This window comes from Gopherus evgoodei, chromosome 3 (genome assembly GCF_007399415.2).
Source record: "Gopherus evgoodei ecotype Sinaloan lineage chromosome 3, rGopEvg1_v1.p, whole genome shotgun sequence".
Taxonomy (NCBI): domain Eukaryota; kingdom Metazoa; phylum Chordata; order Testudines; family Testudinidae; genus Gopherus; species Gopherus evgoodei.
The window spans coordinates 72,302,158-72,315,899 of NC_044324.1; the positions used below are offsets into that span (position 1 = coordinate 72,302,158).

The 13,742-nt window shown below is 43.3% G+C and overlaps 1 protein-coding gene across 2 annotated transcripts in view; it reads left to right on the forward strand.

Moving 5' to 3' along the window:
* BCKDHB (branched chain keto acid dehydrogenase E1 subunit beta) overlaps positions 1–13,742 on the forward strand; it is a 264,232-nt gene that overhangs the window by 101,653 nt on the left and 148,837 nt on the right. For both annotated transcript variants that reach the window (XM_030555804.1, XM_030555805.1), the window contains one exon: positions 1,336–1,446. In XM_030555804.1, the coding sequence (XP_030411664.1) occupies positions 1,336–1,446 (111 nt within the window). The remainder of the gene's footprint in view (positions 1–1,335; positions 1,447–13,742) is intronic.

A 13,742-nucleotide genomic window follows, 5' to 3' on the forward strand; every position in this document is an offset into this window, starting at 1 on the left:
GTCAACATCTGACTTTCATTTATCTGTTTAATGTGCTAGCTGACTATTTAGTAGAAGAAGTGCGTTGCACAAATGAAAGTTTTTAGGAACCTTCTGGTTTGAATTTGTAGAAATTTTAAATTTGAAAACAATTTTTCTACCCCACAAACAAATATTTTTTATGTGGATAATGATTTACAGAGAGGAAAAATTGCTACTCTGATGGTTACTTCTAAAGTCAGAATATTTGCTAGCTACTATATAATGCTTGTTTTGTGAAAGGCTGTACACACATTAAAGGGTTTGTAGACAAAAACGCTAGAAGTTTGATTTATAATATTTGCATTCAATGTTATGTTTTACCATTATAGTGTTGACCTGTTGTTATTCTGGGTGATCATACAAATGAATGGAATACTGTTTAGGATGTCAGGAGGTGCAGGCTGTTTTACATGTATATTGAGAACCTCTTAAGAATATGCTTCTAAATGGATTGCGTGACTAAATAATGAATACTTTGTTTTCTCCTTTGCCAAAACTAGCGGATTCCTGTTCAGTGTAATTCTCCTGCTGGAGGGGTTATACTTGCCTTTTTTCATATTTGTTGATTATAGTTATATTATGATAAAATTTGACATTGATCAAAGTTGCACTGAAATTCTATACTGCTTTAACTGATGAGCGTGCAGATTTCATATCTTGCTAATAAAGTACCATTGTATTCTTGTTATGAATGAGACAATGTTGTTAATTTTGGCAGTTTTTTATCCTTTCTAATCTTTTCCTGTGATGACACTTTAAAAGCAAGAGACATACACCTGATAATCTATTACATGTTTCTTTTTGTAGATTGTAGTATGTGCAGTACCTAGTACTATTTTTTTTGTCTGTGTGACTCCCTGCCACCCCCCCATTCTACTATTATAAAAATTATTACTCTGTAGTTTTGGTCTTAGTTTGTTCAAAGGTCTAAAAAAATGTTAGGGATGGCAAAGTATATTAAAATGGTAAGGTTGATTCAATCCATCTAAGGATGATATTTGCCAGAAATTGGATAAACGTTCCTGTTGAACAAAAAGTATTTTCCCTAAATGGTAGTTGTAGATTGTTTGAGAGTGATTTCTTAGTTTTTGAACACAGAATTCAAGTAATAAATGAGAAAAACAGAGCAAAGGACTAGATATTTATTAAAGTACTCAATAAGTAGCTTGTTGTTCCATGGTAAATTTTCTCAGAGAAATCATCATGAAATAAAATATTAAACCATTAAAACTCTGAGTGCATAATTAAGCAAATTTTTAAGCATTCCTTTAATATTTCAGATAGCTCAACTACTGCATTATCTTGCATTTTTAGGTGCATGTTATCCGAGAGGTGGCAACCATGGCTCAGGAAAAGCTAGGTGTGTCCTGCGAAGTAATTGATCTGAAGACCATTTTGCCTTGGGATGCAGAGGCTGTTTGCAAGGTAGAAATATAATGCTACTTAATACATAAAATATTATTTTGGGTGATGTACCCAGGAGTATCTACAATAATTTAATACTGAGGGTAATAGGGACAGGGCTTTGTATATACAATTGAAGATTTGTTTGTAAATTATTAGATGCACGGTAAATACAAAGGAAACATTTGCAGAACAGCTCATTATCATTAAAGGGAGGATAACAGTTTAGACCACTAACCAATAGTGGTGTACCAGCATGTTCTTTTGAAAGATTTTTATAATTTATTTTACAGCATTCCAGAGTTTTTACAGTATAGGTTCAAGGCAGGTAAACAGAATGCTTGAAAATCACTTTTCTCCTCATGTGTCTGGCTCTCTCTCTCCTCTTCTGGCATCCATAGGCCCATGGAATTTAGTGGGAATTATTTTTGTGCGTGTGATTTTTCTTTGCCACTCCATGGTGACAGTTTTATCTAATTATAGGTGGGTAAAGACATTTGTGACCTGGCTGATTTGTTAAGCCTGTTTTCTAGAAAAAAGTGGTTTTGATTTTTTTTAAACACAGCAGCACTTTAGCATTTTTTGTTTTTCACATCATTAGAGGTGAGCGTTTACTGGTCTGGCATTTGATTTGAAAATCAGATTCCCTGGAACCACAGGTTCAATTCTGGCACAGTTGAATGTGCCTGTCATCTTCTAAGGTAGATATATTGTAAATATAATAGCTTACGGTATAGGAGTCTTTCAGATGGGACCTTAAAAGAATAAGGTACTGAACAGCTTGACTGGAAGTTGAAATATCGCTTGTTAAGTGCAGCAGTAACTTAGGTCCGCCCAGAGGATTCAGGAGGCCTGGGGTCTTTGGCGGCAGGGGTCCCCTACTGCTGAATTGCCAAAGACCCGACACTTCGGCAGCGGGTCCAGGGGTGGAAGGAACTCCCCGCCACCGAATTGTCGCCAAAGACCTGGAATGGAAGAAGCTCCAGAGGCTTGGGCCCCGCGAGAGTTTTCCGGAGCCCCTGGAGTGAGTGAAGGACCCCGCTCCAGGGGCCCAAAAAACTCTCATGGGGGCCTGGGGCAAATTGCTCCACTTGGCCCCGCCTCTGGGCAGCCTGCAGCTTTGTTCCTCAAGTGTCCTTTGTTCTACAGTAGTTATGACTTTTCTTTGTTGTGCCGCCTCCATTTCACCTTCATAGAGTTGCCAGCAGAAGGATCACGGATAAGCAAACATATTGGAGGCGTTTTTGAAAACAGATTCTGCTTGGATGGAGTGGAAGAGGCACCTAAAGAAGGTTCTCAATATCTGTAATCTTCACTCCCCCACTCATGGCACCTGACCACTTGCCAGAAAGTAGCTGGTAAAGAGATTGGTACTTCTGTGTATTCTGAGTGAAGCTAAGTATCAGAGGGGTAGCCGCGTTAGTCTGGATCTGTAAAAAGCAACAGAGAGTCCTGTGGCACCTTAAAGACTAACAGAGGTATTGGAGCATGAGCTTTCGTGGGTGAATACTCACTTTGCCAGACACATGTAATGGAAATTTCCAGAAGCAGGTATAAATATGCAGGCAAGAATCAGTCTGGAGATAACGAGGTTAGCTAGAGTGTAGCTAGGATTAAATATGAGGCACTGAACGCTGAAGTTAAAACTTCAGAGGGGGTGAGAATTCAAAACATTCAGTTAAAGTTAGAAAATTTCAAATGTGCTTATGGTATTTTGAGAGAGGCTGAAACTTTACTGTGATTGGAAATTAAATATAGTGAAGCTTGAGTAAACTGTGCCCCTTATGGCAAATATATTACATAGAGTGTATACTTGTGTGTCGATTTAGAAATAATAAAGAAATTTGAACTTTTCATCTCAGTTAAAAAATCTTTTCCTACAAGGAAAAGTACAATTTCTCGTTACATTTTTAGATTTTTGGGACAATAAGATTAATCTTCAAGGTTTTGGTGCGGAGGGGGGGAGAAGGAAGTGTCACACTGAAGTCTTCAGGTTTTCGTATTTCCTCATGTGACTTGGATTTTCCAGGCTTGTCAAAGGTGATTAATCTAATTAAAAACAGAGTTGGAAAAGCTGGGACGTGACATTATAGCATAGGCCTTTGCCATTATGAAAGTAGGAAAGTGATTCTGGTGGAGATTAATTTTTTTCTTCTTGGCAATGCCTGGCAGTTCATTACAGCCAAGCAAAGAAACCAAATTCCATAATTCGTAATGAATGGGAACCTCAGAATTAGATTTTATTTCAGAATGTAATTATTCCAGACTTCTATGTTTTTCCTGGTTTTTGGATTCTTCTTTTTCCTCCCTCAACTCCTATATTAACATAGCCAACATATAGATTTTTTTTCCTGGTAGATCTTTATGCCTTGAAGTTTGCAATTCATAGTAAATCTTATACTCACTCTCCTTCTTCTCTTTTTGTGTATACTTTGTGGGGAGAATAGGCTTTTTATTGTGGTTATGGACATTCTAATCTAGAGTATATTAAGGAAAAATGGATTATGTCTTTTCCTCTTATCTGTGTCCTTTCCCACTTGCCTAGGGAATGGACATGGTGGAAGGAGGTGGTTTTGATTCTGAGTATGTTCATGTTTTACTTACATAGGGAGTTAAAAAACACACAAATAGTCCGGTGTATTCTGTTCAGATACTAAAAATCATGGATTATGCATGTTAAGGCCCCGTGCCTCTGCACTGCATCCTGGCCTCCATGACGGTAAAGCTTATATATAAACCAAAGAATAGTTATTACATCTTTAATACCATCTAAGGTTCTTCCCCCACCCCTAAAGACCCTTTCTAGATAAAGGGAAGAGAACAATGGATGTTGTTAAAATGACAGCCTAACTTCATGCTTTACATTTCCAATGCATTAATTGTTTTTCCTTCTTTTCTGTATCTTTAATAAAAGGATTTTTAATGGTGTGTTTGCCATGGTACCAAGAAAGCTGAGGTCTTTCTATGCCAAACCACAAACCCTGTGAACACTCTTTGGGCCCATTTATATCATCTACATTAACACAATAGGCTACTAAGTGCTACGGTCATACAAATAATAAATAACAATATGCACATTTGCAAGTCAGTGTGAATACTTGTGGTAGTAGGCGCTATACCCAGTAGTGCCTGGAATTGTTCCTGTTTTTCTAAGGATCCAAACGTGACCATTCTTGTGAAAACTATTTTAAAATGTTTTCTTCTATTTTCTTTTATTAAAATTGTGAATTCTGTTTTGTATATCCTGTATATTTTGTTCAACTAAAAAGAACCAGAGGCCCTATTTTAATATGTAATAAAAGTTATAAAATAATTTTAGTATTGTTTTATTTAATGAGACTAAATATCTAAGGGAGAATTAACCCTATGGAATTCAGTAGAGTTTGGGCAATATTAATTCTGGTAAGCTGCAGTGAAATAATGAAAATTTTATTTGCAGTAGCATTAGAAGACAAATGTTAGTAGTCTCTCATCAATATCTTAATATATATGTTTTATGGTTGTGAAAGGCAAAGGACTGAATATTCCTCTGCATTTTTCAAGTTAAATAATTTGCTGTCTATAATTAAAAAAAATATCTTTATAGAAAGAAAACAATGTAAATTGCTGCTGCTTAGTTCTAAGCTGGTGAGAGCGTGCGCTTGGTGGGAGGGAGCCAGACATTTTAAAAGGTCTGCCAATATTGTGTGTAATTAACAATGTCAGCAGGGCTTTGAAGAAAAATTGGAAACTAAATTATTCTAAATATTGTCTTGATAAATGTTTGTAAAATGCTTTGGGTATGAGATGCTCTAAATAGGGGCTATGTGCACAGTTTAAGTAACTGGCCTGGGTAGATGCTTGAGGAAGAGTAAAAGGGAGAGGCATACTTCCTCCAGTCCTTTGGAGCAACGTTGTGGCTGCTACATAAAAGCTACTTTAGTTCAATAAATGCAATCAGATAAACATTACAAACAGTAGCTTCTCTCTCTAAACCAGAAAATAACCAGCCAGGAATAAAAATTAAATCTACAATACCCCAGTTAACCTACAAATATTAGCTATACATCAGCCTGGATAAATAGGTAGGTCTTGCCGCATTCCCTGAATGTCAAAAGATTTGGGGTTTTTTATACTAAGTAGGGCAGTAAGTTAATATAGTGTTTAAGTTTCAAAGGCTGTTTGAATGCTGACATTCTTGTATACCTTTAAATTAATGCTCTGTTCTATTCCCTAATTATTTTAGGACCTGGCATTCAACATATAGAGGGATATAAATTAATGTTGATAAAATGGGTTCAAAATTAAACAGATTAAAATCTATTACTATCTGCATTAGGCAAATTGTCCATCTTTCCAGTTCTAGATGTTTATAAGGATTTATTGGTAGAAGTAAAGACTTGCTTATACATTTCACTCATTTGTGATGCGTAAGTGACATCTGACTGAGACCCCCCTCATAGATTAATTAACCTGATAGAAGAACAATGCTGTTCAGAGGATATATATATACTTGAGACTGAATATTTTTAATTCTTCAATCTCTTTAAAGATAAAGCTGTTTTAAAAAATCTGATGAAACAACCTAAAACAAGGTGGAAAAACAATGTATGATACTTACCAACATAAGAATAACATTCAAGTATCCAAATATAGTAAACCTATCTCCAAGTATATATCTTATTTGTTGCATTAAGATCTACGGAGCTGTAGAAGAGCCAAGTATTATTACTAACTATGCTCTGATATACCATGCTAGAATGCTGGGGACTACCATATTCTAATGTATTTCTAATGTAGAGCTCTTTTGTCCTGCATCCCCTCCTGTACCAAATGCAGCTCCGATGCAGTCTAGAATCTGATGCTGTGTGTTTAAACGGTAATTTACTTTGCACTTAAAAAATTGGTTAGAAAACTTATGGCCAAGTTTTGCCACATGTGTAGGCTATTCCTGTTGACTTTGCTGACAAAACAGCTAAAGGCTTATTGAAGGCAAGGGAGTTATGGGTACTTACCATATCATCGGATCTGACCTTTCTGCATAGTAGAAATGACTTTTCATTTGTAAGTATGTGTTAGTCAGTGGGCAAACTCATTAGCCAGAAAAAGTAGAATAAAGTAGTCCCATTCTGTCCAAATCCTTTTCCTCAGGGTTGGCTTTATTTTCAAATAAGTTCAAAACAAAATCAACATCAATGAAAGCATCTGGAAACTATTAGAGATCAATAGTATGTCCCTTGTGCCCCTGGAGGATTAGTTGTCTTTTTCCCCTTAAAACAGGGTCTCATATGTCCTCCTTCTAGACCAGGAATTCTCAGACTTTTGTACTGGTGACCACTTTCACACAGGAAGCCTCTGAGTGCAACCCCCCCCTTGTACATTAAAACACTTTTTTATATATTTAACACCATTATAAATGCTGGAGGCAAAGCGGGGTTTGGGGTGGAGGCTGACACCCCTACATCCCACATGTAATAACCTCGCGACCCCCTGAGGGGTTCTGACCCCCAGTTTGAGAACCTCTGTTCTAGGCTTTGTAGCCCCCTACCTGGATACTACGGAGAGACCCACATTAAGGGCTACTTTACATTAGTATTGCAACAGTGCCGCAGCTGTACTGATGTAGCTGCACCGCTGTAGTTCTGCTTCTGCAGTTGCTCTATGCCAATGGGAGAGAGCTCTCCTGTCAAAATAATTACTTTATCTCCCTAAGCTGTGGTACCTATGTTGGTGGGAGAGCTTCTCCCACTGACAAAGCACTGTCCACACCAGGGGGTGGCTTATTCACACCCCTGAGCGACATGAGTTATACCAAAGTAAGGTCTAGTGTGTACAAGCTGTAAGACTTCACTCATCCCTGGTCTCCCTCCTCAACTATCTGCCTGACACATGTGGAGCCCCAGCCCGGATCCTTCCCTGACTGTGGGTCTCTCCTGTGTGTTGCCCATGCCTAAGAAGTAGGAAGCCTTATATCTAGCATCCGATGTAGGTCACATGCTTGATCCTAGCCATGTGTCCTGTGACTATAGCTTCCAGTTTTAAAGGGCGTAAGAGTTGTAACAGAGACACTGGTATATTTGCACATGCCCATGACCCAGTGCCCTGTTTCAGTACAGTACAGAGAACCCATTATTGCCTAGAAGCAGCAGGTGTTTACTCCCTACAGAAGCTGGACATTTGCAGACATTCTTGTTCTAGAATTCTTTGCTTTCTACTTTGAGTGATGGCTCATGTGCATTCCAAGAGGTGTGCGTGCGCCACGTGCATGATCGTCAGAAGGTTTTTCACCTAGCGGTACCAATTGGGTCGACTGTGGAGCCCCCTGGAGTGATGCCTTTATAACGGTGTATATAGGTCTCTGCCGTCCCATTGCCTGCTCAGTTTCTTCTTACCACCAGTGATGGTCATTGGAGCAGCTCAGTCTCTTGCATGCACAAGTGCCTAGCTAGTGTTTCACTTTTTCTTAGTTGTAAATAGTTTCAAAGAGTTGTAGTTACAGTAGGTTGTAGTTTTATAGTTAGTTAAGCTTAGTTTGGGGGGTGTCCCCCCCGCTACTTTTCCCCAGGTACCAGGGCATGCCTCAGTCACATGGGTTTAAGAGAAGGTCATCATGGGTTTAGGAGAAGGTCATCAGACAGACAAGTGCTCAATTTACAGGAGCTTTAGACCCAGAACTAAGAGAAAGTGGGACTATCGTGTGAAGCTCCTCCTAATGGTGTTGGCCCTCTGCCCTCAGACAGTACCAGAAACGGCACCAGCGTCATTGGTGCACAGCACCCTGGCCTTGGTGTGGGATGCCCCAGCACTGAGAAAGGACTCCTCCAAGGAATATCAGCACTGTTTCCCGGCTCTTAAAGCCAGATCTAGCAGGCAGCAGTGCTCACAGTCCCCGGTGCTGCAGAGGAAGAAGGCAGATGGGTTGTTCCCCCATCAAGACACCGCTAGGGGATTGCATGTCGGGACACCCACGGCCTCTCCTTCAAGACCTGGTCTATTCAGTCCAATACCGATGGACTCCCTGACTCAGGAGGAATTGGAGGAAGAACTCAATTTCCCCTCCATGCCGGATACCTTCAAGGCAGTGTGGGATTTTATTGCCATGACAATACAGTCCCTGACCATGCAGATGCGAACACTGGAACTGTTCTAGACATCGGCCGAAGTTCATCGCCCCGGTACCGGTACCTGGCAATATCGGGCTCCACCCTCCATGGTTGGGCTCAGAGTACTCTTCCGAGTCAGAGGCTGAGTCTTCTGTCTCCCGATGCAGCCAGTACTGCTCACGGTCCCAGCACCGCAGAATCATGGACTCGTCGGCACTGACAGTATCCTGGCCACCCCAGGGGTAGGGTCCAGCACAATGTCTCTTTTGGACTCCTTGAGCCTATTATCAGGGACAGGGCACCAGGACTGCATCGGTGGCATCTGCACTGCGTGTTCCCCAAATAGCTATGTTGGTGTCATGCCACACCCCCAGGGCTCCAGAGGACCCCACACGGGACAAGGATTCCGGGCCTTTACACCCGGGCACAGCATCTGAACCAGCACCACCAGTGGTACTGGAGCCACCTCCAGTCATGGGGTAGATCGACACACCTAACCCAGCCTCTAGGGAGCTGGAAGGTCAGGAAGACCTGGTCCCACGGGCCTCCTCTTCACTGGATGAAGTGGTGGCGACACCACCATCACCCTCCTGGCAATAGACACCAGGGGGCACGAGGACCTTCTTAGGAGGGTGGCCCTAAACCTAAACCTCCAGGAAGAGGAGGTCAGAGAGGAGTCGGACCCAATGGTGGACATCCTTGCCCCGGAAGGTCCATCTAAAGTGGCCGTACCCCGTTAAGAACTATCCAGAACACCACTAAGGACCTCTGGCAGACCCCGGTCTCAATACCACCTGCCGCTAAAGGGGTGGAGAGGAAGTACTTTGTGCCGCAGAAAGGATATGAACACCTATTTGCCCACCGCCAACTGAGGACTCTAGTGGTTGATGCAGCAAATCATAAGGAGCGGCAGGGGCAGCCAGGTCCTGCTCCAAAGTCACGGGCCACTGAGAAGCTGGACCTTTTCAGCTGGAAGATCTATTCGACCAGGGGGCTTCAGTTTTGAGTTGCCAACTAGCAAGTGGTATTCAGCCACTGTGCTTTCAATTCCTGGAGTGCATTGGCAAAGTTTCAGGAATTGCTCCCTGGCTGACTCGCACAAGGAGTTTATTGCGCTTCTAGAGGATGGCAGAGTGGTCTCAAGAACCTCCTGCCAGGCTCTGTTAGACTCGGACTGTGACCACTGCCATTACAATGAGATGCAGCGTGTGGCTGCAGATGTTGGGTATACCACTGGAGGTCCAGAACACTATCCAGGACCTGCTCTTTGACTGTGCGGGCTTGTTTGCCCAAAAAAAGGACTCTCGCTTGCACAGTCTTAAGGGCTCACGGGTGACCCTAAAGTCTTTGGGGATCCACACTCCTGCACCCCAGAGATAGTCATTCAAGCCTCAGCCCCCTTCCCACTTCTACTCTGGGCCCCTGAGGTGGGACTCGTCCAGGCGACGAGGCAGGAATAATAGGAGGTGCCCGTCACAGTCCTCCTCAGGTCAAGGCCAGGATTCTTCCAAACAGCCAATTAGCCTGAAGCCTAACTTTTGAAGATGGACCTGAGGACGGGGCAACAGAACCGAGCTTTGATCCTTACCTCCTTTTATGAATCGACTGTCCCACTTCTACTGTGCTTGGTCCCAGATTATGTCAGGTTGCTGGGTTCCGAGCATGGTGCATGTGGGATATTCTATCCAATTTTTTTCCCTCTCATCCTCCTTCTCTGTCCCTCTTCAGGGACCCTTCTCACACGCAACTTCTCCTGCAGAAGGTGCAATCACTTCTTACTCTAGGGGCAATGGAGGAGGTTCCTCAGGAGTTCAGGGGCAAGGGGTTCTACTTCCGCTATTTCCTCATCCCCAAGGCCAAGGGTGGGCTCCAGCCTATCCTGGATCTGCGAGACCTCAACACATTCATAAAGAAAATGAAGTTTTGCATGATCTCCCTTGGCCTCCATCATTCCTGCCTTGGATTCGGGGGACTGGTACGCCGCCCTCAACTTGAAAGATGTATACTTTCATATCTCTATTATCCCACCCACAGATGGTTTCTTCGCTTTGTGGTCAGTGGCCAGCACTACCAGTTCAGGGTGCTCTCGTTTGGGCTTTTGCCCCCCCCCCCAGGTATATATGATGTGTGTGTCGGTTGTGGCAGCCTTCCTCCGCAAACGTCAGGTACAAGTTTTCCCGTACCTGGACAACTGTCTCATCAAGGCCAACTTGCAAGCACAGATTGTGGAACATGTGTCTCTAGCTTGGGCCACCTTCCTCAGGTTGGGCCTCATCCTGAACGTGCACAAATCCACACTAGCCCCAACACAGAGAATAGAATTCATAGGGGCTCTCTTGGACTCCGTGCAAGCCAGAGCGTTCCTGCCCGAGCCGCGCTTCCAAGCCATCGGACATCATCAAGAACCTCTGCCGATTCTCCACAATAACCACCAGAAATTGCATGAAACTGCTGGGGCCTATGGCAGCTGGCACATACGTGGTCTAGCATGCCAGATTGCTTCTTCGGCCCCTCCAGGCATGGTTGGTGCAGGTTTACAGGCCCAGCAGGGACCCAATGGTCAGAATAGTTACCTTCCCTCCTCACATTTTCGAGTCTCTCCGCTGGTGGCTACAGTCACAAGTGGTCTGTGCGGGAGTATCCTTTGCTAAATCTCAACCTATGCTATCGCTGGTCATGGACACTTCGGCGCTGGGTTGAGGAGCGCACCTGGGCAATATCAGAACCCAAGGCCTATGCTCCCAGGCAGAACTATTGCTACACATCAATGTAAGGGATTTGAGGGTGGTTTGTTTGGCGTGCTAGGTGTTTCAGGCCCACCTTCAGGGCACGTGTGTTGTCCGTCAGCACCCACACCATAGTGATGTTCTATATGAACAAACAGGGTGGTGCTCACTCCTCTTTCCTGTGCCAGGAAGCCCTCGGGCTGTGTGACTTTTCCATCGCTCACTAGATATACCTAGAGGAGTCGCATCTTCCCGGAGCACAAAACGAGCTAGCCGATTGCCTCAACTGTTCATTCCACAGTCACGAATAGTCCCTCAGGATGGACATTGTGCTCTTGATTTTCTACTGATGGGGCTTTCCCCACATAGATCTGTTCGTGACATTGAGCAACAGGAAGTGCCAGCAGTTCTGCTCCTTTCTGAACCACAGCCCCGGCTCCATCGCAGATGCTTTTTACCTTTCATGGACGAGTCACCTGCTATACGCGTTCCCGCCTTTCCCCCTCATACACAAAGTCTTTCTCGATGCACGCCGGGACAGGGCTTTTTTGATCCTCATAGAGCCAGCATGGCCCTGCCAGCACTGGTTCACTATGCTGTTGAACCTATCAGTGGACAGACCAGTAGCCCTTCCAATATGCCTGGCCCTAATCACACAGGACCATGGCCATCTACAACAATCCAACCTGGAGTCCCCCCACTTCACAGCATGGAAACTCCATGGTTGAACTCGCTAGAGCTCCAGTATTCGGATTCAGTTAGGGAAGTTCTGCTGGGAAGTAGGAAACCCTCCACTCGGGCTACCTAAGTTCTTCTTCGAGTGATTGCTCATGCGCTGCATGCACGATTGCCAGAAAGCTTTTCCCCTGTACCTGTTGGGTCGGCTATGGAGACCCCTGGAGTGGCACCTTCACAGCAGTGTATATAGGTCCCTGCCAACATGGTGTCTGCTCAGTTCCTTCTTGCCAGAATACTCTGACAGAGGGGAGGTGGGTAGGATTTGTAATGGACATGAGCAACACATCTCGAAGAACAGCAGTTACAAGAGGTAGGTAACCATGTTTTCTTCTTCGAGTGATTGCTTATATGCATTCCAGGAGGTGACTCCCAAGCAGTTTCCCTGGAGGAGGGGTTGGAGTTCACCTGGTTGCTGAATTCAGGACTGCCCTGCCAAAAGTTGCATCATCCCTCAGTTGTTGGGTGATGGCGTAGTGCGACGGGAAGGTGTGGATGGAAGACCATGTTGCTGCCTTGCATATGTCCTGGATAGGGACCTGTGCAAGAATGCAGCAGACAAAGTCTGCGCTCTTGTGGAGTGTGCTGTCAATGGCGGGGTTGGAATCATAGCTAGGTCATAGCACGTTCTGATGCAAGACGTGATCCATGATGACATGTGCTGGGACGATATGGGAAGCCCCTTCATTCTCTGTGATTACAATAAAGAGCTGTGGTGACTTATGAAAGGGCTTTGTGCATTCAGTGTAGAAGGCTGGGGCATGCCTGATGTCCTGGGAATGGAGCATTTGCGCTCTGTTACTGGCATGTGGCTTAGGGAAGAATAGAGGTGCATATGGCGTACGTGCACACACCTATTGGAATAGACATGAGCAATACTTCCTGAAATAGTTACAGGAGGTAGGTAACCATTTTTTACTATGTGAATGAGACACTTTAATTTTTTTGTCTGCATGGGCTACAGGTATACTTCTGACACACCATTTAAATTCAGAATGTACAGGTACGGACTTCGTGTTAATAATTATTTCTATTTAATCATTAAAAGTAGCATTAGGACCAATTTTCAATTTAGCTATTTAAAATTAAGTAATTTAAGCAAGATTTATTAAATAAGAAATATTAAACTCTAGGAATTACTTGATATAACTAAAGCTTATGATGAGGGATGGGAAAAAGTGGATTAAAACTATTAGTACTTTGGAGACAAGCAGCAACATGTCAAGAATTTTCCTTTGTAATGGCTTACTAGTTAATCTACATTTTGAAATGTTGCTTCTAGTTGGGAACTTTGTATCGGTGTTTTAAAAATACAGCATCAACAATTTTCTAGTTTCACAAAGTTGTACTTCACAGCGGCCACTGGAGGCCTCTCTTAAACCAAGTTAAACAACTGGTTTGATTTGACTTTGCACTTGCTGTCTACTGTCCTGTGAGGAACTCGGAGTGTGAAATTATGCTAAATAATAATTTTAAAATTGCTGTCTAATCCCATTGCTTTAATTTTTTTTGGGTTTCGGGGCTAGATTTAGCTCTGAAATATGTTGTCATCTCGGCCCTAAAACACTTGTGGTGAAAGTTTACCTCGAAGGGGTTGTCAGTGTATTCCCGGACAGCCTGCATCAGCAGGGCTCATGTGGAATCCCAGCCATAACTGAAAGCTATCCTATGGGAGGCTAAATGTGCACTCACTGCACTGCTCAGGGCAAATCCCTCTCTGACAGTGGCAAATTAAGCATTTAGTTTGTAGAAAGTGCTGTTGACTCTCTGACAG